Raw genomic sequence first — 25743 nt, forward strand, 5'->3', positions numbered from 1 at the left:
GAGTATAATGACTCTTCTTGAATGCTATATTTATGGGAATCCTATATATGGGTTGGCTTCATGGTTCTGATACATTAGCAGTTTTGCTCCCCTCTAGGGCAAAGAGCCTTCGCCTGACCCAAGAGGCTTCTTGATTCAGATAAAGTCTTTTTGCGCCTAGAGGAAAGTGCTACTGCTAGTGGAATGGATCTCAGGGATCCAACCTAATATATAACTCCATTATAAATTCCTATCCTAAATAGTTTTACTGAAAAGAACCCTTTGGTTTTGCCATAGGTCAGCGCTTTCAACCACCAAGAGAAAGCAGAGTTTATTGTACCTTTGCTCCCAACACATTGAGATCTCATCTTAATTTAAAGTGAGTGCCACTGTGGTGTAGTGGTTAAGAGCAGGTGAACTGTAATCTAGAGAACTGGGTTTGATTCCCCACTCCTCCACCTGAGTGGCAGAGGCTTATCTGGTGAACCAGAGATGTTTCCGCACTCCTACATTCCTGCTGGGCAAGGACGTGGATAAGGGGGGTGGTTCTCGGGTTCAACCCCCCCCCTTTACATGTCTGAAGCTCCGCCCCCCTGTTTGTGATTTTTTTGTATTTTTTTTAGTGTTTTTTCAGTTTTTGGCCTGCAGGGGACGCAGTTTTTAGGCTAGCAGCACCAAAATTTCAGTGATTTTTCAGGAGACTCTCCTGATGATACCACCCAGGTTTGGTTCAGGGGGTCCAAAGTTATGGACTCTGAAAGGGGGTGCCGCATCCCACATAGTTTCCAATTGGAGCTGATAGAAGATGGGGGCTACACCTTTGAGGGTCCATAACATTGGACCCCCGGAACCAAACTTCACCAAACCTGGGTGGTGTCATCAGGAGAATATCCTAAAGATACCCTGAAAGTTTGGTGCTGCTAGCTTAACAATTGCACCCCTGACAGCAGGCACCCCCCAAATTTCCCCAGATTCTCCTTTTAAATCCACCCCCTTCGGCATGGATTTAAAGGGAGAATCTGAGGTCCCTAATTTAAACATTGAAAGTGATGCTGTTTCAGGATGGGGAATAATTCACCCCAAAACAGCATCACTTTCAATGTTGTTTTAACTGGGGACCCCGGACTCTCCTTTTAAGGTGAATTTAAAAGAATCTGGGCTCCCTAGTTTAAACACCATTGAAAGTAATGCTGTTTGGTGGTGGATTCCAGCATCACAGTGGCTGCCCATGGGGGGTAGGAGCAGGGCACAAAACTCAGATTTTGCACTGGGCTCCATTTTCCCTAGCTACCCCTCTGCCTGGAGGGGAGGGACTGCTGGCTGCAAGCCCCGCCCGGGGGGGAGGCAGGGCAGGGGATCTGGCCTTAGAGAGCTGCTTTTACAAGCACTGAGGCCAGGGGTGGGGCTTTGGGAGGCATGGCCACCCCCCCCCCCATATAAAATCTATACCTACGTCACTGCTGCTGGGTAACCTTGGGCTAGTCACAGTTCTTTGGAACTCTCTCAGTCCCACCTACCTCACAAGGTGTCTGTTGTGGGGAGAGGAAGGGAAAGGAGCTTGTAAGCCACCTTGAGTCTCCTCCTTACAGGAGAGAAAGGTGGGGTATAAATCCAAACTCCTCTTCGTCTTCTAAATCCCTCAGAAGGCACAAGTGCATAGCTGGTCAGTTAGGAAAGGTAGCAACTATGGGAGGGACATAGTGGTAGACAGTCTGCTAGGTATGCAGAAGGTTCCTGGTTGAATCCTCAGCATCTTCACTTAAAAAGAAAAGGTGATCACAAAGACCACCAGCCAAGCCCCCCAAAACCACTCCCAATGTTGACGGACCAATATTCTGATTCAGTACAAGACAGTTTCATATGTCCATGTATCTCCAGTCACTTCACTACTAAAAATTGTTAGTTAACCCTGTCTAAGAGAAATCTTTAAAACAGCCAGAAGAGTCGCTTGGCTGGTTTCTAGCCTAGGACCACCCTGATTTAGAAATCGTTAGCCAGAGAAACTGCTCGCATTTCAATACACACAAAGAATAAGAAGACAATTTTCAAACGCAAGATGACAACCTGAGTATAAACATCTTGATGGCCGTCTGCTTCTTCTAACAACTGCTTGTATCAATGTAAATCTAGAACTTCAGCTGCAAACATTCAATCACTGGACCTGATTAGACAAATGATATCTAAAACACTGATTTTTAAAAAGCTACTCTAATACTTACCTCCATTTTTAATATCTATGCACTCTCCTAGCCTATGCACTCTCCTAAAGACACTCTCTATTTTTTTTTTTTGTGCACTCTCTCAAACCCAAGAAAACTGCAACAAACAGTGGGGACTGATGTCCAACAATTTCATCTGTCCCAGGCTAGGGTTTGTACAGCAGGGAGCTAGCAAGGGAAAGTTAAAGGAACAGGCACAGTATTATAAAGCTCAGCTTATCATAAACAGTTTGTATCCACTAGCTTCCTATATACAGACAACTAACTGCTTTCATACCATCAAACCTACATGAAACAATTGTACAGCCACCTGACTGCGCAGCCCCAAATCATAGCGGCGCCATGTATCCTGGGTATCCCCACACCTCCTCCTCTTTGGCTACATCTCAGAAGAGGAATTCCTTAGCGCAAGGGCAGCCATGGCCAAATCCAGACCCAGAGATGATGCAGATGCCTCTACTGCAAAGTTTCACAGACGAGCCTTCTAGAAGAGCCAGGCCAAACAACCGGCCGGGACGAAAAACTGCTCCGTCCACACAGGCTAAGCCGTCACCCTCCTTCCTCCTCATCTTTCACACACTGCATTCTGTCCCTCAGGTGACACAAACAAGGTTTCCTGGTGTATGCCCAGCTCGCTCAGCCCTGGGCCTGTTGCCATGGAGCTGCATCTATAAGGAGATTAGAGGTGGAAGAGAGCAGGGAGAAGCCGCAGCCGGCAGAGCTCAGGGAGTGTGCTCTGCAAACGCAGTAAAGGTGACCTTTCTGAAGAGAGGAAGGAGACTCCTCCCGCCCCCCTTCCTGCCAGTTAACCAGACACTAGATCTAAAAGAGAGAGTGGAGACAGCCTTTGAATGGCCTCCTGGGGATTGAGCAAGGTAGAAGAATGGCACATTGGACAAGCCCTATTTATCTTGCCTTATATATCCATCAGGGGATATTTACCATGTCCTACCACACCCGTTAAATTGTCCCCTAGCATCTGTTCAGCTTCCTAAGCAGACACACCACTAGTTTTGAATCTTGCTTTCTGAATTCTGTCATAATGTGGTTGGGTTCACATGTACCGCACACAAAGATATACAAGGTCAGTGGGCTGCTGTTTCCTCCCCACCAGATTCGACGATAATCTCATTAAATGATAATGAATAACTAAAAGCCTCCTTCACATTAAATGGCATCCCATGTGAATTAGACACCGCCATATGGTTTGTCTCCACTCCGTCACAAACATTCTTGTGGCTGATTGCTGCGGAACTAGGAAAAATGGGGTGGTGGTAGTCAGGTTTTGGGGTCACTAGGACAGAAGAATGGCTCCCCCTTGAAGGCAGTACCTCCTGGAGTGACCCCTTTTATGTGAAGTTTACATGCAACTTCTCAACACTACCCCCTCACTGAGAAAATGCCAAGTGGGATCAAATGGTACACTGTGGTAAATCAGTGCACTTCAGATGATAGGTAAAGATTCAAACAGATAGAATAGCCCTCCATACACAAAAGTCCTCTACCTGTAGCAAAGTAGCAAGTCAGGGAAAACAATAAGCCCAAACCTCTCTCTACACCCCCCAGGGGGTCTTTGGGACTAGTCAAGGGGTCAATAAATGCCTAGGGGTCAAAAGGGGGTCAATCAACACTGGGTTCAATTTCCAGTGAAGGCTTATGCATGAATGCCTTGGTGCTGCTCAGATTGGATTACTGCAATATGTTTCATATGGTTCTAAACGGGGCTTGATGTAGAGATCCTGTAACGTCTGTCCTGTGCCAATTGTACAGGCTGACAATTTGCTTCCAAGCCCAATTTAAAAGGCTACTAAAGCCTGAAAATGGCTTAGAACCATTGAAGTTATGAGACAGTGACAGGGAACTGCAATGCAGAGGCGTAGCTCCAAGGGGGCCAAGGGGTGCACGACGCACCGTGTGCGTGCCCCTGTGGGGGTGTGGCGGGGGCGTAGGATGCACCAATGCGCCGGGCGCTTTTTGCCTCTTGCTACGCCTCTGCTGCAATGTACTGCGTGCCCTCAATGACAGTGGTAAGGTTGGGGGGGCTCAGGAAAGACGGCTTTTCCATCGGCTGATGGCTCTGGGCTCTGGAACCCATCTTGGTTTCTAACTGTTTGTGCCAAAGGAGGCTCACCCATAAGTGGTGTACACAAGGAATTCACAGGAAGGAGGAAAGCTGATATATTTTCTTAATTAAATTATTTATATACCGTATTAACACCATAAGATCATGTACAAGAATAGAAGCAAACATACTAAAAATCTGCGTGTATGGTGGTAATAAAACCAGCAACATCATCAAAACAATAAAAACAGCAGCACTTGGGCATCAAACAAGGAGACCAATTTAGGAGCACTTAAACCGAACCAAAGAAAGGAGGCCACAACTAGCCTGTGCATAAAAGCTAATCAAGAAATGTGAAACTTAGGAAGTTTCCCCAGTACGTGAAGCTTAATACACAATGTGCCAGGCATACATCAGCGTGTAGAGAAAACCACAGTCCATTACAGAGAAGGCCCTGTCCCTTGAAGCCCCTCACCTTCCATTCTGCCAATGGGGGTATTTTCAACAGTGCCTCTGATACTGATCTTAATGTTTTGACAGGTATATTTAGGAGAAGTGATAGACACAGAGCAAAAGCTCTTCCAGGTTAAACAAACCAATTCCAAAAAATTCATCTGTTTCAAAATGTTATTCGTTCAAAACTGCAGTTTCAGGAGATCTCCTGTGAGCTTCAGGGAGGAGTCTCAGAGCTCTGTTGTTTGCAAACATTACTTATACCCTTCCTGAGCATACACACCCTGTTTCTTTACTCATTGGCTGGGCCGCTCCTGACATTCCGCCCCCGCCCCCCTGCCCCCCGCTTTGCTTACTTTTACCTTCTCCCATATTTGGGCATGCTTTTTATTTTCGTTGCTATATCAGCTAAGCCTGTTTTTCTCCCCATTATCTCTCTTGACTTCAGTTTCTGCATTTTTTTAAACCTTAGCTACATTCGTGAATTTACAGCCTTTTGCAAGAGCTAGTGATTTGCTCAAATCTTACATCTCCCGAATACCCATAACAATACCCATAATAAAATGGCTTACCTTAATACACACACATATATATTCCTATCAGAAGGATGTCCTTGAGACCCAGCTTCCAGTCGATTTGCATAGGTGACAAACTTGTGGCCTTCCAGATATTATGGACTACAGTTCCTATCATCCCCTGCCAGCATCATGCTGGCAGGGGATGATGGGAACTGTAGTCCATCACATCTGGAGGGCCATGAGTTTGACACCTGTGTTTTAGAGCTTTAAAGGTAAATGTTTATTTGGAACTGTACTCAAAAAAATGAATTGCCGTCAATCAAGGTGAAGTTATTTAAATTGGTGGTTGTGATTTAAATAATTTTTTCTGTTATTAGATCCTTCTAAATAAAAGTGCATAATAATTTCTTGCTCTCATAATACAAAAATCTTTCTCTCAAACTCTCATCCTACTGTGATTAGGATGTTGGACTAGGACCTGGGAGACTTGGGTTCAAATCCCCCTATGCTACGAAGCTTTCTGGGTGGCCTTGGGCCAGTCACTCTCTCTCAGTTCAACCTTCCTAACTGGATTGTTGTTTGCAGTATAAAAGTGAAGATGGGGAAATTTTGTGTAAGATACTTTGAGTCCCCATTGGGGGAGGAAGTAGGGTACAAATGTCAAAATAAAATAATGAACAAATACAATTAAAAAACAGAAAAGACAATAATGCTAGGAAAAGTAGAAGGAAGCAGGGAAAAATGAAAACCTAACATGAGATGGAGTGATTCCACAAAGGAAGCCACAGCCTTTGGTTTCCAAGACCTGAACAAGGCTGTTAATGGCCATTTTGGAGGTCATTAGTTTAGTTTACTGGATTTATATCCTGGCCTTTCCCAATCAAAGACAGGCTCAGGTCAGGGTAGCTTACAAAAATATAATATAAAAATATACATTTCCGTATGAGCACTAAAACCCCCAACAGTTAAAATATTCCCTGATGTCATATTACTATCTAATAAACTTTCCTGGTTGGACAACCCAGACAAGGGACATATACAAACAAGAAAGTGTTAAAGAAAAGTAGAATAGGGTAGGGAAGCTAGCAATGTTGTAACCTTGCTGCCTCAACCATAGGCCTGGTGGAACATCACCATCTTACAGGCCCTGCAGAACTTTGCTAAATCCTGGGTCAAAGTTGACAGAGAGTTCCACCAGGTCGGGGCCAGAGCTGAAAAGGACAGCTGGATGCTTTTAGGGCCAGCAGGTTACTTCCTAGGGAACATAATCCCCTCCAGTGGGTCATATTGATTATATTAATTTACAAGGTTGCTGTAAGTCAGATGTTACTTGATAGCACTTAACATACATACACAATAAAGATGAAAAGTCTTTATGCAATCTCAGACAGCAATACAATTCTTAAATATTAATAAATCCATGATTAAAACTAATTAAACAATAGGAAGCAGAGAGTAGGAATAAAGACATAGGAGGGAAAACAGGTTCATTAATGGCTACTAGCCAAGGTGATCAAAGGGAACCTCCATATTCAGATGCAGTAATCATCTGAATCACAGTGCTAGGAAGCAATACCAAAGGATCAAAAGGTCTCTAAAACCTATTTGTTGGTCCTTCTGAGTAACTGTTTTGGCTGCTGTGAGAAACAGGATGGTGGACTAGATGGACCACTGGTCTGATCCAGCTGGGCTCTTCTTACAGTCTTATGTTTTCAGAAAATGATAGACAATACCCAAGAATCCCAGCCAAATTGTAATGTATTAATATTTATGGACTGTTTCATTTTATGGGTTTTATGTTCTTTGTAGAATGACTCTACTATTTTCGTATTAACTGTTCGTAATATGCACTGTGTAATATACATGTTTAATGATGTTATGGACTATAGCTACAACAGTAAACAAATGAATACTGAATACTGATAGCCAATATATTGCTTGATTTTAGATAACTTAGTGCTCACTGCCTAGAAACAGTCTCTGTCTGTCTGTCTGTCTGTCTGTCTGTCTGTCTGTCTGTCTGTCTGTCTGACACACAAACACACAAATGCAGCCATTACACATTTATGAACAGGTATCAGTGGGAATAATCATAGTGTTTCTCAGCCTTAGTCTGACTTTTTGCCCTTGTCACACAAAGAGATGACAAAAAATAAGAGTCCAGTATTTAGAATTATGCCCTTAGCTCCATATGAGAACAGGCAGGCATATAACAGGAGTATGAAGTCACCCAGATGGGTTTTTCCTAGGCTCCAGTATTAAGCCATAATATAAGTGCACAAACTATTGTGCTGCATGACAGCTGACAAAGTTCTTTTTCTTACAATTTCTTCCTTAACAAAGGAAATTAGCTCTTAAAAGGCTGTAATAAATTCACTGTTTCTGCAAATTTCATTTCAAACCAGATTATTTTATTCTAGCTGGAAAACAAATTTAAGAAGCCTAATTTTTCATGTTTAAAGTCCACTTTTGTCTGCGCTAGCAGCAACTGCAGTTGCTTTATGACTGAAAAAGTCCAGATGTCCCAGTCAAATAACTGCTGCAGCATTCTGCACTAGCAGGTCTCTGGACTGTCTTCAAAAGCAAGCCCACACAGAGCACATTGCAAGGACCAAATCAGGGTGTGATCACAGCATGGATAGCTGCGTCCAGACAGGATCTGAATTAGGCACCAGTTTGACTCCCAGAGGGTTTGTGGTTTGGGGTCCCACCTCCGTTACTGACCCAATCCCGAAAGTCCAGATTTTGTAACATTTGTCTTCTTGTGCATGCATCTCATCATCATTTCACAAATGGAAAACAGAAGTCGCAAAATCGATCACTGCGTTGACAGCCGAACCCTGCATTTTCCAGGTTCAACACCTTTAAATCAATGCAAAGAGCTGTCTTTCTAGACAAAAATTACAATGATAATGGCCGTACTGCAAAACAGAAACTTCATCCAATATTCTAGTACAGCAATTAACAAGAAGGCTATTTGCCCAACTCCCTCCAGGTTGGAGAATACAGATAATAAATTGAAGCCACTCCACTTGTTTTCTAGTGACCAGCCATGATGGTGGATTAAAAGAGCCTTTCTCGTATTAGAGGGGGGAGGTACTGGAAAAATGAGCGGTGCTTAGCGTCTCTGCAAAAAATGGCAGTTAATCACAGAGAAGCAAGATTACAGTAAACAGGAAGATCATGTAAAGCACATCCAGTGGCAGGAAGCCTGATGGAGAGGGAGAATGTTTGCCCAAAATCTGTTTCCTCTCAGCAGCTCCATTATCACCCTCCCCCAAATCCCTGTTCCAATTACACTTAACCTGGGCGATTAACCTTTCCCCTGCTATCCTAACACACTAAACAGAAGGGTGTCTTGGCTGGGGAAATTTCAGCCAGATTTAAAACTGATGCCAATACTCAAAAAGAACACACGGCACACCCCATGCAAGGTTTCATTTAAATACATGGGTAACCTCACTGTATGTGCAACAATCTCATGCACCATGTTTCATGCCTCACTGACACTGCACTGATACATGCATTGTTCCACTATGCGTGTCTCAATAGCATGCCAGTGCAACACCAGCTGGGATATTTTTTGATATGTTAATGTTGCCTATTTAGCAGATGTGGGCATGATTAAACAAAATAGTGAGATTACTGGATGGGGTTATGAGAGGCCAAGGTTCGAATTTGCATTGTGCCACAGAGGTTTGCTGGGTGACTTTGGGCCAGTAAGCTTGACAGTGAATGAATGAATTAATAAAGCTGTGGTACATAGGCATCATACCATAATCAAGTTCCTCCTGCCTGCCAGCAAAAATTCCATTTTAGAAGCAGAGAACATCGGTGAAGTATTGATTCCCAAACAAAACAAAAACCCACTGGCACCTTACTAAAAACACTGTATTTAAATGTGAGCTTCCTGTTGTCAGTTTTGAAGGAGCCACTGGACGTTTGTTCAGCTGCAACAGACTAACGTGACTACCTTGCTGACAATCATCCATTTGGATCCCAGGCAGAGAGCAGGTACTGATTACGGCTTTCACTATCCCAGCTCTCCAGTTTTTGAATCACATCCCTCTTTATTCGAAGTCAGCAACCTTGAAGGACAGAGAGTCTGACGTCCTTTTAAACTATTACTTTTTAATCTGGCCAAGGTAGAGGTCTACGAAAATATTTTAATACCTGCTAATACGAGCTGGTGATGATTCCAAGGAACTTGTCACTAATCCAACCCTGAACCTGAATCCCAACACCAGAACTGCCTCATGAAAACTCACAGGCTACTCGGATTCCAGAATGCCTGCGCCTTCAGCACTGCACACATCCCTCTATTCCAACAACATTTCCATTTTGGTAGGAGAACTAAACAACAGTCAAGCATGAATAGGGAGGGGAAAGGGTTAAAAATCAAATTTTCTCTGCTTATGAAGCTCTCCTGCTGCTTTTGACCTATTTAAAAGCTAGACTCCAAAGTGCACATTTCAATTACTGTGATTACTTGGGGGGTGGGGGGAGGAGTATGTATGGGTTGGATTGGCTCTTAAAAACTAACTCATAAGAATCAGAAATCTCTCCCTAAAGCAAACATGACATAGGGACCAGGACTGAACCCACAAAATTCACACTCTTCATTCACCATCTTATTGTACAAAGGAATCAAAATAGGTTAATTATGGGGTTGCATCCTCTCCCACAGTTAGATTCTTCCCCGATGTAATACACCTAATTAATGACACAATGCTCTGCTCTCAGCAGCCTTCTTATTAAATATATGCATGCACTCCAACACAAACTCATATATCTTGCTTTGTGCCAGGCCAGTATAATTCAGAAGGCAGGAGGCTTCTAGGTTTGAATCTCAGCTCAGTTTATGCAGCTACAGGTCAGCCTTGGGAAAGTCCCTTCCCCAATCCTTAAAATTTCCCACCTGCACATTAAGAATAATCAATATCTAGCTGACTGTCCAGATTGTGGAAGCTAAGCAGGGTCAGCCCTGGTTATTACTGGAATGGGAGACCAGCAAGGAAATGGAGGGTTGCTGTGCAGAGCCAGACAATGGCAAATTACCTCTGTTCCTCTATTGCCTTGAAAACCCTACAGGGTCACCACAGATTGCCACTTGTGAAGGCTGGACGGGCATCCTCACTCAAACTCTGCACCAACCAATCAATGGCCGGCAACTGGATCAGAGCAAAGGGTGGTATAAGCCTAGTGGCCTCCTTAGCAGATATTCTATCTTGTTGGTCCAGGTATTGGTGGGATGGCTCCCTTTGCAAAAAGCCCCCTCCCAAGCTTTTGTTCAGGCCCGTTTGCACTGTAAAGCAATAATGGATAAATACCTTTTTCATTAAAGATGGGGGGAGGAGGGGTTGTCTCTGAATATTTTTGTTTGTAGCTGCCAGTAAGAATAACAGGCCTGCAAGTTGTGTAATTTTCTACCTGCTAGCTGGAGAAATCACTCTTGCCAGTAAACAAACCATTGTGCGGATTTCACTGCTTTGTTACATAAGTCAATTTTATTTCAGTTGCGAGATCAGGAAGGATTACTTATTTCTTACTTCTGAGCGTACTTTAATTTAAACAAACCAAAGCTCCTGAAGACAGCATTTAAATATGGTACATTACAAAGACTTTCCCTGTGTTCTTTTTGCCTAGATTGCTGATCATTGGGAAACGCTATAGACTGAACGGCAGAATCAAACCTCCTATTTGCAGTTCCAATTTCTACGCACTAACAACTGTATTCAAGCAAGCAAATATACTTCCCTATCAAGTTGCAAGTGAAAGCTATTTTCAGAAGGGTACTCTGTAGGGTGGAGTTCCCCATTTTGAATGCCTAGAAGCGACATGCTACAGAAAGGCTTTCATGGGATCTACCAAACCCGTGAAGAGGGTACAGCAGCATCTAACAACAAGAAAATATGTTGAGAAGAGAGCAACCCTCTCCTACTTAGCAAAGAAAAAACAACCCATGCAGAGGCAGAAACGTACAATCAGGAAAATAGTTGATGTTCCTTTTTAAACAGAGGGGTTATATCCAGTGGTGGGATTCAAATAATTTAACAATCAGTTGTTTACAAGCACCATTTTAACAACCGGTTCTGACGAAGTGGTGCAAACCTGTTGAATTCCACCACTGGTTGTACCCCTAAACGTACGTGAGGGAAAGGAGCAGAAGAATCTACCTTGCTGAGAAGACTCAAACTTCACAGTGGATTCTTATCTTATGAGAGCATTTCAAAAACAATTGCACATTTCATAATTGTATCAGGGATTAGACCCTACATTTAAAAATACAGAAACATGTGGCACTACAGTGCAACTCTGGAGTTCTGAGCTGGCCGGCAGACACCACCACAGAGTGCTGAAAACCTCACATATTTTAATGTAACTTGAAGCATTATGTCCTGCCAAGTGCGCAAATGCATTCTTTAAAAGGACCTCAAGTGCTTAGCAAGTGACAAACAATACCTCTCTTCTGCAGACACGAGGACACAGCACTCTGTCTCGCATGCACTGTGCTCGGAAATGGAGTACATTAAAATGAGATGCAAATTCCCAGGCAATCACAGCCACCAGCGGCTTCCCACCTATTTAATTCAAACAGGCTAAAAATCTGCCTGCTTCGCTGCCGCTGCCTTCTGGAATCCAGGATGAGAAGGCAGGCAAATGAATGAGCGGGAGAGAAGCCAACGCACTTTGCTTGATTAGTTTAGCTGACCTGCTACAATCATCTGCACTGGAAAGAGGACATTTGTAAAGAAAGGACCCACCTATAGTAGAAAGAACTGGTGTGCGCACAGCGGTACCGCTTCATCATAAACCCCAAAGCCATGGTTACTCGATACCTCAGTGCCCGGGAGTGCCCATTCTCTGGGAGCGAATTCTCTGACGTTCTACAGCTGTCTGATAATGCCATAAAATGACTTTTACTAAATCAGGAGGATTCCCACGTGGCAGCAAATCCCAAGAGGGCAAAACCCTCCCAGCTGTCCACAGTTTTAACTGCAGCCACTCACAGCATATGCATCTTATCTCAGCCTTCATTCTTTCAGCCTCGCCCTCCTGCCCAATAAATAAAAAGAAGGGGATCTTGAGGCCCAGTTAGGAAAGTTTCCTGGTCCCAAACCTGCCATAAACCTGCTCGCCCTACCTGGCTTAAATGCTAAAGCTCTCCTTGGCTGTTTGTTAATTATTCTTCCCTTTTAAAACTCTGGAGATTTTGAAAGTGTGAAACCCTCTTAACAGACTGAGGTTTTGTGCTCTGGAGAGTGATTAAAAAAATACAGCAGTATAGGAAAAATACTGAGACTAATTCAGTGCAATGAGACCTCTTATAATCTCCACACACCTCTGCAGACTCCTTCGCTAAATATATGGCCATTCAAAAATGTGCTCAAGGCACAAGTTGGAACATGTCACGGACCATTGGATTTAGTGGTGTATTTGAGTGTATCTCACCAAGCCAGATTTATCGAACACTCTCTGCTGGGAAGGAATAGGCAGAGGGATTTCTAAAACACTGGAAACCACATAGAAAAGGGCTTGTGACACATAAATAGCTGGGAACAGCTGTTTTCTGCCAGTCAAAAAACAGCAACAAGACTTACGTTGCTCATTCTGTAGCTCATATCACGTGGGAAGGAGGCACATTTGAGCATCATTTCTGCATAAAACCTGGGAACTTGGGTTTATAACTAGGAATGTTCAACCTGTGACACAGACAGCAGCAGGAGTTCGAGATGCTCCTCAAGAAGAGCAGAAAAGGCCCGACAGGTGTCCTATGGCACAGAGTCTCAGGTTTACATGCTTGCTGCTGCCTCACCTATGCTGTGCTGTGAGCCTGCTCCCAAATTCAACAAAGTAGAGGCAAAACCCAACAGTCAATGAAATTCATATGTACTCCAGTGAGGGCTCCATCTATATGTGCTCCATCTACAGCTCCTGATCATAGCTGAGGCATGGCATCCTGCTCCAACTGGAGCTTCCAAATTTATTTTGAGGGGAGACTAATCTAGTCTTGATGTTACTGTGGTGTGGATCCAGGTGGCCCGATCGGCTGTATGAAGGGAAGGCTCCATCTTTCGAGTTGGGTTGATTAGGAAGAAAGTCTTTTTTGCAATTGCGTTCACTTGCTTCTCCAATAACAAAGCTGAGTTCAGTAAAACCACAAGGGTCTTAAGTGAGTCAGCAAGGGTTAGTTAAGCTGAGCTGAACTACATCAAAAGTGGGGAGAACAGAGTTCTTCAAGATCTCCACCTTCCGAACCAGCATTCCTACTATCCTTTCAGAGTTTGGTTTCAATTTGTCCACTCTTAGCCAATTTACCAGGCAGTTATAAGATAGTCCCACACTGTTGATGACTGATCTCCAACAGCAATTCTTTGGATACTGTCCCTGAGGAATCCAGTTCACAACTCCTGATACCTACTTCTGCCTCTAGGTGCTTTAACAAGATAGCCGGTAAGTCCAACAAGAGCAACAAGAAGGCAAGATCTTTGTCTACACTAAGATAAAGGTCGTCAACTAAAGCCAGCTGAACTGTCTCTGCCCCTGTGCTTTCATGTGTTACCAGACAGAAGAAGATACATGAAATCACCACTGTACTTGCCCCCCTGGCAATGCCTTGGGACGGTGAAGGAACTGGGGACACCATTTCCTGTTACACTGCAAGGACCAAGCCAAAATTTAGGATATGTGAAGCACCAAAATTCATTTTGCTTTGGATTTTGGGTAAATTAGGAGTTAAAAACTGATGCTGGACAGTGCCATCAAGTCGCAGCCAATTTATGGCAACCCTATAGGGTTTTTATGGCAAAAGAAGTTCCGAGATATTTTGCCATTGCCTGGCTCCATGTAGTGACCCTGGACTTCCTTGATGGTCTCCCATCTAAGTACTGACCAGGGCTGACCATGCTTGGTTTCCAAGATCTGATGAGATCGGGTTAGCCTAAATTCTGCAATTGGAAAAAAAATATGTAGAGTAAGCAAATCAGAACATGCAGGATTTTCACTGAAAGCTTTTAGTGTTTTGATTTTACTGTCTTATGTTTTGTCTTTATTGTATTCAAGACTACATCTCCCCCATAAGTTCCGCCACGACAGCAGGCTCCCTGGAGAGATGGCATATTTCTTTTTCTAAATACAGAAATAAATACCAAGATTGTTTATTAGACACTGATGTAGTACATGCTCTTCAGGGCAGATGTAAAAAATGATTTTTTGGTACAAGAATGAATGGCTAAAATTAGCTAGTAAATATAAAAAAGGAATTGCAACACTGTTTTTAAACCGTCCGAGGGGACAGATTGAAGCAACCATCTCTGTAAAGAGCTCTGGGATCAAAGGCTGTTATGGGATTCAATAAATATTTATGAAGAATATTTTGTGACATTGTGAGTCCCTCAGCTGAAGATTCTGTGGAGTGAGATGCTCTGTGGAGCATGGAAGAAGAAATGAAAGAAGATGGGAGAGGCCTGTACGTAAGCACTTGTTGGCTAAAAGGTCCTTGGTTACCTGCAGTACCTAACCATGAAAAGACGCAGAAAATTATGATAAATGTTATCCTCTGAGGCCAAAATGTCAACAGGTGTTTGATATGAATGATTAACAAATTCCATTTTACTGTCAGACTTTCAAGAGAGAGAGAGAGAGAGAGAGAGAGAGAGAGAGAGAGAGAGAGAGAGAGAGAGAGAGAGAGAGAGAGAGAGAATGAGAATTGTTTCCAAATGGCTATATACAAAGCAGGACCCCCTAAAAAGCCAGGTTGATGAGTGCATTAAAAGAAACACCACATCACTTAATGCATACGAGACTTCATTAAACATTCAGCCTCTTTTGGCAAGAGGTGCTTCCCCGGTTGCACGTCATTTCTAAGAGTGCCCATCAATTTCTCTCCTAAGAGGAGACAGTTTTGCAGGCAACTAACACAGCATTTTCTGAACAGACGGCGGGCTGTCTGATGCCCAGTGGAGCTGCTACACACATCAAGCAGATGGGTAATGCAGGCATGCAGTTAGGAATGGTAGTACCACCGCTGCAGCAATCGGAGTGAGTTTTGCCATTGTTCCATTAGGCTTTGATGTCCGTTCAAATCCTTGCCTCCACCCAAACTGGACCATTCTACTGTTAGCAATCATTGTCAATACATGGTTCTGGATATTGAACAAAAGCCATTTCAAACTCTGCAGAGGCCACAAGGATAAAATCTGAGACAAAATATTGGCTGCTAGCTCATTCCCCTGCCTACTGTACAGCCTTGATAGATCAGACCAGCAGTCCATCTCGTCCAGCATCCAGTTTCATACAGCAGCCAATTTAGCATAGAAGCCAAGGCATCCCCATGATATTACCTTCCAGTACTGGCCTTCAGACGTTGACTGCCTCTGAATCTGGAAGTTCCCTTTAGTCACCACAGCTAGTAGCGGCTAATGTATGTTGCTTCTTTTATGAATCAGTCTAATTCCCCCCTTTAAAGCCATCTATGCTTGCGGCTATCACTAAATCTTCTGGCAATGAATTCTACACTTTAAATACTTACTGAGTGAATAAATATTAGAGACAGTGTGGTGTAGTGGTTGAGGTGTCAGACTAGGACCCAGGAAACACAGGTTCAAATCCCAACTTGAGCCTTGGAAGCTTGCTGGGTGACCCTGGGGCAGTCACGCACTCTCATCCTGGCTAGTATTTGGATGGGAGACTTCCAAGGAATCATGGAGGCAGAAAGAAAGAAAGAAAGAAAGAAAGAAAGAAAGAAAGAAAGAAAGAAAGAAAGAAAGAAAGAAAGAAAGAAAGAAAGAAAGACTCAACCACTAACTGTGAAGTAACAATCTTATGTGACTTTACATGCAATTAATTTGATGATTAAACAATGCACAGTACTTAGTACCTTTGTTCCCATAGGATGCCACATAGTGTAACCTTTCTGTGTGCCTCAGCATGGTTTTCCTTTTGTATACTGGATGCTCCTCCACGTTGCCTATTCTTTATTTTTCAAGTACTAATATAAAGCAAGCATGTTTGCATTAATGTTCATTTGTACAACAGGATGCACAGATCAGAAAGCCTGTTCACACACGACTTGGCTCTTTAGGTTCTGCTTAATGAGAGCTCAAAAGCGCTCATGCTCCTCCCAAACCCCTCACGGGGGTTACAAACATCACAGTTCATCAAAGCAGGATCTCCAGCTCACTTTTTACACTACAAACATTATGAAAGGGGAAAATAGTTAAGAAGAGTTGGATTTATATCCCCCTTTTCTCTCCTGTAAGGAGACTCAAAGGGGCTTACAATCTCCTTTCCCTTCCCCCTTCACAACAAACACCCTGTGAGCTGGGTGGGGCTGAGGGAGCTCCGAAAATCTGTGATTAGCCCAAGGTCACGCACTCTCATCCTGGCTAGTATTTGGATGGGAGACTTCCAAGGAATCATGGAGGCAGGAAGGCAGAAAGAAAGAAAGAAAGAAAGAAAGAAAGAAAGAAAGAAAGAAAGAAAGAAAGAAAGAAAGAAAGAAAGAAAGAAAGAAAAGAAAGAAAGAAAGAAAGAAAGAAAGACTCAACCTCTATAATAAGCCAGGAACAAAAAAAAAGATTGAGGAAAGCAGAAGGAAAAGTTAAAATAAATAATACACACAACATCACAGTGCTTAAAACGATAAAAACAGTATTAAATGCTTAAAATTATAGTTTAATTATAGAAATTTGGATCTAAAAATTGCATCTCCAACAACACCTGAATATCAAACGGATTGCACGTAGCTTGTTAAATGAATTGACCTGACACATTTCTACCTGATAGGACTTCTTCAGAGGTCAAAGTACATAGACACACAAACTGTACTTATATAGTACAAAAGCAGTATTAAAGTCACAAAGAATTCGATAGACGGGTTGATTATGAATCTCCAATCAAATGAAGGTAATAGCATTACTGCAGGATAGCAGACTCTACTCCTTTAGGAGTTCATATTACGAGTTAATACAAATTCACAAAACGTGTGACAGTGCAAATAAAAAAAAGAGTGAATGTTACTCACTGTGCAATAAAGCCATATTGTATATATTATTAATTTTAATTATTTCTTCTGCTTGTCTCAACCTTTTTTTGGTTCTGGATCTCCAAGGAATACCAGGATTGTGATATGAAGAGAAGCAATGGGAAACCACCTCTGAATGTCTCTTGCCCTGAAAACTCTATCAAGTTACCATCAGTTGCGACTTGATAGCAAAAAAAGGGCATTTCCTTCAGTCACCCTGGAATCTACTGTCCAACAACTTCATTAGGTACCCCCACTAAGTTCCACTATTATGGGACAAGGAGAAAGGGCTCTTGCTTATAGAAAAAACTGTTAATGCACTGTTCAGCCTTTGGGTACTTCCCTGCTCTAGTTCAGTACTGCTCTCTGACCACAGCCAGTGTTAAGTCTTCGGCATGATCCTCCTATAGAGAAAAACAAAAGAGCTGCACCAACCACTAATGGTAAAAAAGGCCAAAAAAGAAAAAAAAAGCAAAGCAAAGCAAAGGGTCCAATAGAAGAGAGCAGAAATGTACTGAATTAATAATCTGTTCACAGTTCACAATAGAGACATCAGGGAAAAACCCGTGCTTCTTCTACAAACATTGAACCCAACATTGCTTTAAATAAATTACTGCAGGTGTTAAGAGATCCACTGAGCTACCGGTAATAGACCCAAGCTTCCTGAGGTATGAGACATAGCTTCCCAAGCAAGAAAGGATAGAACTGAGGAAGAGGCAACACAAACTCCTCAGTGCTTCCAACAAGCAGGTGAACATGTATTTGATACTCTCCAGTCAAAGCAATGGAATATATCAATCATGCATACGATTAATTAAGCATGGTAGCTTTAAAATAAAACAACAGATGCCAATAAAGGCCTTGGATTGATTGAAAGCAACATACAGATTCCCCCCGCCCCCAATACTGCTAATTTAAACAAACAACAGCACAGAACTACACATTTTCTAGTCCTGACTGAGGTGAAGTTGACAGTGGAAAGCACGCAAGGCCTGCCTGCAAACAGTATTACTGTTGAAGAGACAGAAGGCCTTTCCCTCTGGGCCTTCAGCGTGGTTTCTCCTCTTGACTACCAGAGGACTTTTACATGTCCTACCACAACCCAGTTGTGCAAAAGAAAAATCATGATCAATTTCCAAATGATGAAAAATGAGTCTGCTAGCATAAAGCATCCTATACAAACAGAAACTATGTTGAGGCACACAGAAGGATAACACTATGATGCATCCCATGGGAACAAAGGGTCTATATACCGCGTATTGTTTAATCACCAAATTAATTACCTGTAAACTCATATAAGACTGTTACTGTGGGACACTCCTGAAGGCACATTTTGTGTATCTGGCATTCCAGGAGAGTCGTGCTGAATGCAAGAAACATTTTTAGTTGCCTATACTAGGGCATTGATTTCCTTTGACATAATGTGATGTGCTCATTTTAAAGGGATCTCATTTCCTAATTGAAAGCGCAGCATTCTCCATTCTTAGCACTGAAGTAGGATCAAAAAAAGATTTTAAAAAGTTTACTGCATTCGGATTTCTGTTTGCTGTGTTTGCATTGGACTTTGTAAATCTGAATGTGCTACTTTGGATTTTGTATGACTATTTGTACTCTAAAAATCAACTTGTACAGTCCCATTTTTGTGATCATCGTTTAGCAACTAGTCAGTAATTATATTGAAGAGTTGAACACCTAAAAGAACTAACTGTGAAGTAACAATCTTATGTGACTTTACATGCAATTAATTTGATGATTAAACAATGCACAGTACTTAGTACCTTTGTTCCCCTTGGGTTGCCACATAGTGTAACCTTTCTGTGTGCCTCAGCATGGTTTTCCTTTTGTATACTGGATGCTCCTCCATGTTGCCTATTCTTTATTTTTCAAGTACTAATATAAAGCAAGCATGTTTGCATTAATGTTCATTTGTACAACAGAGATTTGGCCACAGAGATCAGGAAAGCCTTGTTCACATTAATGACTTTGGCTCTTTTAGGGTTCTGCTTAATGAGAGACTCAAAAGCATCATGCTCCTCCCAAACTCCCCTCACGGGGGTTAAGCAAAGACATCACAGTTCATCAAAAGCAGGATCTCCAGCTTCCACTTTTTTACACTGTACAAACATTATGGAAAGGGGAAAAATAGTTAAGGGCAGAAGTTGAAGAAGAAGAAGAGTTGGATTTATATCCCCCCTTTCTCTCCTGTAAGGAGACTCAAAGGGGCTTACAATCTCCTTTCCCTTCCCCCCTCACAACAGACACCCTGTGAGCTGGGTGGGGCTGAGAGAGCTCCAAAAATCTTTGACTAGCCCAAGGTCACCCAGCTGGTGGAGTGCACAGACTAATCTAGTTCCCCAGGTAAGCCCCCACAGATCAAGTGGCAGAGCGGGGAATGAAACCCAGTTCTCCAGATTAGAGTGCCCCTGCTCTTAACCACTACGCCACTGCAGTTTAAGGGACTAGGGAAGTTATGAAAAAGCCCACTCCTAAAGTCACTCAGTAGCCAAGTAATTCCTGAACAGGATGAGAATTTCTTTGGAATACCATTATTTCTGTTATAGTCTGTCTCAGAAAAAAGATGTTAGTGAGTTGTATTTTCCTCTGTCACAAAACTCAACATACCAGACCTTGTATTGTCGAAGGCATACCAGACCTTCTTTGTTGCAGAATACTTCACCTGGGCCCTAGTGCCTATCTAGCCTAGGGGTAGGGAACCTGCGGCTCTCCAGATGTTCAGGAACTACAATTCCCATCAGCCCCTACCAGCATGGCCAATTGGCCATGCTGACAGAGGCTGATGGGAATTGTAGTTCCTGAACATCTGGAGAGCCGCAGGTTCCCTACCCCTGATCTAGCCCTACTCCCTCCCCACATCTACTCAAAAGATTGAAAGTAACAATACTGTTTGGCAGTTTAATTATACAATATTACGCAACATTGGCACAAGACTCAGTTACACACTTTTGCTCCTGACTGTCCTTCCCCCTGTAAAAATTAATGATAATTCCCACATTCGTCTGGGGTTTATATTCCAGTGTGGAAGCATACAATTTTTTGAACTGCTGCACCTCAACTGACCTTACTAACATCTTTTTCTGAGACAGTGTATAGGTGTTCTCACAAATTGGAGCTTGATTGGACTAAGAAGTATTCAGTCACACTCTGTGCATGGAGGGAGGTGGGAAAAGCGAGCACAGCACCAAGCTGCACTCGTGCCCAATCTATATAATTACAACTTGTCGTGTCTACACGCAGCCTGCGTTTCTCAATATGGGAGATCAACATAGCAATTAATGCTCAAATCCAGCCAACAGCCCCATGTATAAAACAAAGCAAATTCATCACTGTTGGATGATAGATGTTCCAATTACTCCAGAGTTCATATGAACTTGCAGCTACAACTGTCATCCACTCGCTGTGAGAATGACACCCACGACAGAAAGCCTTTCCACAAGCTACAGAATTAATAAGACTGCTAAAATGTTTGTAAAGCTCTTCTGTCACCATGCCTTTACTTTTCTGCTCTGTAAACAATAGAAAATAGTGCTGTTCATTGAGCCAGCACAGCATGACCATGGTAAACAGTGACGGTGGCCCTGACGAGGAGGAGAAAATAAATATGAAATAAAAGCCAACAGTGACTATCAGGACCTCTCCCCTACCCTCTTGATCATTAGAACAAAACACCTGAACTGGGAGATCCTACAGTTACCAGAACATGAAATTTTCCTCAACATTAGAAGATTAAGCCATCTTTAAAGAGGGTTTCAGCTCTCAGTGTAGGAAAGATCCCACATTCAAATAGCCATGGGATCTCTTAGGCCCCTCCCGCACATCCAGAATAATGCTCTTTCAACCCACTTTCAATGCATTTTGCAGCTGGATTTTACAGTGTGAAACAGCAAAATCCACTTGCAAACAATTGTGAAAATGGATTGAAAGTGCGTTATTCTATATGTGCGGAAGGGGCCTTAGTCAAGAAATGATCCTAATGAAGGTATGGACTACCTGTAAACGTCAGCAGTCTGAACACTCTTGCAAGTAGAATAGTTCCTGTGGCATCTGGACTACCTGATACAATTCCAGTGGTTCTGGGTAGTTGCTCCCTGTACACGTCCTTCAGACAGCATGATACATCATGATAGTAGCAGACGATATATGCCATCTGGATCTCTGACACAGGGTGTACACAGCACAGCATCCTATGATACAGTGGAACCTTGGTTTTCATTGCCTTCGGTTTTCATCGTTGTTTTCAGTGAAAAATTTGTCTCGGTTTTCATCTGATTTTGCCCTTCGGTTTTCATTTCGCTGATTTCGCCATAAGGTGCAGGGATTTGTGGAGAAAAATCACCCGAACGAAAGCTGCTGCAGACTGTGAAGTCTGCAGCTTGTTTCTGCATGACAATGTCTTGCCCTCGCATTTCGGTAGAAAAAATCTTAAAGAGGCATCAGAAACATAGACCTCTTTGGACAGCTTTCTGGTGCGACATTGGTCCACTGGCTCCCGTGAAGTGCTGGTCCTAGTGTTATTGTTTGTTACTGTTTTCAGCATTTTCAAACACTATGTTTTTTTCTACCAAAAAAAATGTGTTTTGGTATGTTTTTTTTTTGGAGTGCTTAGAACAGATTAATTGGATTTACATTGATTCCTATGGAAAAGTTTGCCTCGGTTTTCATCGGTTTCAGTTTTCATCGATTCTTTTTGGACGGATTACCGAGGCTCCACTGTATTTCCCTGGGTCTCTGAAGGGGGCTATCATGCTGTAAGTGGCCTGTTGATTGCAACTAGTATAATATTTGTGATCGAAAAACAGAAGTAAGCTTTGTCACAGTGTGACTCCTCTCACCCATTACACAAGCACTGTGTGTATACAAATTCATTTTATTTATTTTATTTTATTATTCGACTTCTATCCCGCCCTTCCCTGTAGGGCTCAGGGGGGTAAACAACAGCAGTATAAACCACAAACATCAATAATCACAATCAAATCAGCAAACATCAAACATCATCGATGCAGGTTGCCAAATGTTTGGAAGAGGGTAGGAGAGGTCCCCTTTGCTCTTCATGAAGATTCTTACCTTTCCTCAGCAGGTCGAAGAGATGGAAGACGAAAGCTGGTATTCCTGTCCAATTTTGACTGGCTCTTGGTCCTTTTTATTGAGCCTTTAAGCCTCTTACTGAAGAATCCCTAAAAGGAAAAGTAACAGGAAGTGAAACAGTGAAAATATTTGTTAACTGAAAAGCTCAGTCTTTGGGTGCTGATTAAGCTGTTGATGATGGAAGGGACTCTGGTGTCCAGGACTTGGAAGGGAGTTCCTCAAGTTAAGATACAGTTTGGATTTCTCTAAATTTAGTGAGACTGGGTCGCAGCTTTTTAAACACACAATACCAAATTATTTCCAGAGTTCCCATACTTGGACCAGAACACTTGGCATAAGAAAAGAGATTTGCAGGATGTTAACTAATTTCACTGGGAGAACGCCTTCCCCACCCCAGCTCAGTAGTTAGAAGACAGATATTTCAGTGGAAACATATTTCAGTTTATGAGAATTATTAGTAGAGGAAGGAGAAATCTATATTATTCAGCCATTTGTTGCCTTACAAATGGTGTTCTATTGCTTGAACATCCTAAGAGCTTCTGTGCCACTAAAGCTGAATTCAGGACACGTATTTTCCTTCAACGCCACACAGCAGAAGTTGCACTCCAATTTATTTACAAATTTAAAATTAAATAGTGCTTTGATGCTCCAAGTACAGCATTTTATTATGACTGTAAATCACCTTGAGGGCATTTTAATTTAAAAAGTTGTGTTAAAAATGAAACAAAGTTGAATAAATAGGATTAATCTCATAGAACTCCAATGCTTAAAGTGAACTTCAGAGGTTAAAATGGACAATGGTTTTGAAGGATCATTAACCAAATTTAGCCAATGTATCAAATCAGTTAATTAGAGAAAACAAAGCAGTTAATCCCTTATTTTAAAAATGCTGGGAAAAAGGAGGAATGAAGGTAATAAGGTCAGGTTTCTTAGGATGAGAATGAGAAGGCAGCAGCGTTAATTGAAGTGTATTTACAGCACTGCAGACATGATTTGATGGACCTTTCCTCAGAGGCTTTAAAAAGTGCAAAGATCAATAATCAATACATGCCTGAGGTTCTCTTGGGACCAGCATTGGAGCTCAGATATAACACATGAGACTGAAGAATCAAGATGCCAACAAGGCATTTATAAATGCCCACGACAGTTAACATGACGCCTGGAGTGACCAAAGCACTTCACATACATTAGCGTCCAGTAATCCTTGTAACTAACTCTGAAAGGTATTCCAGGTATCTTTACACCTAATGCTAAACGTGGCCTCAGAATGTGGGTCAAAAATATGCACAATGGGGGCATGCACATAGAAGGGGGATTCTTCTGCAAACTTGATTACTGAGCAAAGCTTAATGCGTGGCTTGGAAGTGAGTGGCTCTCAACATCCAGGTCAGTCCCAAATACAGAGGGAATAATTGGAGTGTACAGTGTTTCAAAGAATTAGCATAGATTTACTTTTAAAATGATTATAGTTTCAGCTATACAGCAACCTCTTCTTCAGATTCGCTTTACAGCTTGAAATCAATTATTTTAAGGGGCTGAATCTCCATTCAGTCTATCTTTTAAAGTAGCTCTTTGCTGCTCTTTGCAGCTACTTTTATGTTGTGGCAGGCATTTTAAGTCTGTTTCTTACAAGACTATACAAGTGACCTCAGTCAATAAAGGATGCTTTCCTGGATGCAATGTTAGGATTCCATGTAATCATGTTTGTTTATTTGCTGATATCACTAAGCACAAATGAAGTCCTCTCAATAGTGAGGGCAGTGCTTCATACAAAAGCTAGCAGGGGAACCCAAGCCAATCAGAGATCACAAAATGAAAACTTTTTCAATGTCCTTTTGTAATGAACCTTGAAAAACTGGCTAAAGGCGATGACCTCTTTGTTTTCCATTGATGATCTTCATGAAACAGGCCCATCCTCTGGTTAAACTGTAATACTTTACTCTTCATAGTTTCACAGGATGCTTCACTGCCCCCCCTCCCCCCCAAAAAAACCAGTTGAAAAAAACCAAACAGTTTCTTCAGGCATTTTCGTTTAGTAGATTGACAGTGCCATCATAAGCAGAGTTGCATCTTTCTAAGTACATTGATGTCAAGGGACTTGTAAGGGTGTATCTCTGCTTACAAATGCATAATTAATTACTTTATTTACCAGTTTTACATCTCATTGAATCCTGCAGGCTCAGGGTCACTGTCAACAGGTTTTTCTAATGCACATATTTCTCACAATCTGACTTCTACTACTCGTGTATAAGTCGACCCGCATATAAGTCAAGGCACCTAATTTTACCACAAAAAACTGGGAAAACTTATTGACTCGCTTATAAGTCGAGGGTGGGAAATGCAGCAGCTACTGGTAAGCCCTGATCATCCACTCAGAAGGGTGTGTGTGTGTGTGTGTGTGTGTGATTTAAAGGCAGTATCTGGGGAAAAATTGAGGGTGCCTGTCTGGGGAGGAATGTTTATGTTAGCAGTACTAACATTTCAGAGTATCTTTAGGAGACCCCCTTGATGATACCACCCAGGTTTGGTGAAGGTTGGTTCAGGGGGTCCAAAGTCCTACCATCTACTATTAGCTTCCATTGGAAACAATGGAGGATGGGAGCACCCACTTTGCAGATCCATAACTTTGGACCCCCTGAACCAAACATCACCAAACCTGGCTGGTATCAGAAAGATATTATCCTGATGATACCACCCAGGTTTAGTGAAGTTTGGGTCAAGGGGTCCAAAGGTATGGATCCTCAAAATGTAGCCCCATCTACTATTAGCTCCCATTGGAAACAATGGGGAATGGGGGCATCCCATTTGGGGGTTCATAACTTTGGACTCCTTGAACCAAACTTTACCAAACCTGGCTGGTATCATCAGGAGTGTCACCTGATGATAGCCTAAAAACTGCACCTCCTGGAGGCTGACAAAGTAAAAACCCTAAAATATTTTTTAAAACACACCTCACTCGCGTATAAGTAAAGGGGGGCTTTTTCAGCACAAAAAATGTGCTGAAAAAGTTGACTTATATGCGAGTATATACGGTATCCTTAAATATTTTGACAGCTCGAAAATTATTCAACACAAACAAATAAAAACTTGCAATTGTGCCTACAAGTTACAAAGAAATAAAATAGAGGATACAGCACCAGATTTCACAATGCAAGCGGATAGCTAGATCAATGGTTCTGACTGATAACCTCACAAAGAAAAGTTATACCATTGTCTGAGCTGGACCTCAAAAATGAGAAACACTAAGAATCTCTAGATTAGCAACATATGAACCACCACATTTCGCTATTTTTACACATTTTACTTAAAATGCTTTCTTTAAATGCATCTTACTTAAAAACCTTATAAGCTCACAGAAAAATTCAGAAATGTTAGCCATAAGAT

General features: G+C 42.2%; 1 protein-coding gene across 8 annotated transcripts in view; it reads right to left on the minus strand.

The window, feature by feature from the left end:
* RASAL2 (RAS protein activator like 2) overlaps nucleotides 1-25743 on the minus strand; it is a 319429-nt gene that overhangs the window by 58661 nt on the left and 235025 nt on the right. For all 8 annotated transcript variants that reach the window (XM_048482483.1, XM_048482478.1, XM_048482477.1 and 5 more), the window contains one exon: nucleotides 22339-22448. In XM_048482483.1, coding sequence (XP_048338440.1) covers nucleotides 22339-22448 — 110 coding nt within the window. The remainder of the gene's footprint in view (nucleotides 1-22338; nucleotides 22449-25743) is intronic.

Source organism: Sphaerodactylus townsendi, unplaced genomic scaffold (genome assembly GCF_021028975.2).
Source record: "Sphaerodactylus townsendi isolate TG3544 unplaced genomic scaffold, MPM_Stown_v2.3 scaffold_18, whole genome shotgun sequence".
Taxonomy (NCBI): domain Eukaryota; kingdom Metazoa; phylum Chordata; class Lepidosauria; order Squamata; family Sphaerodactylidae; genus Sphaerodactylus; species Sphaerodactylus townsendi.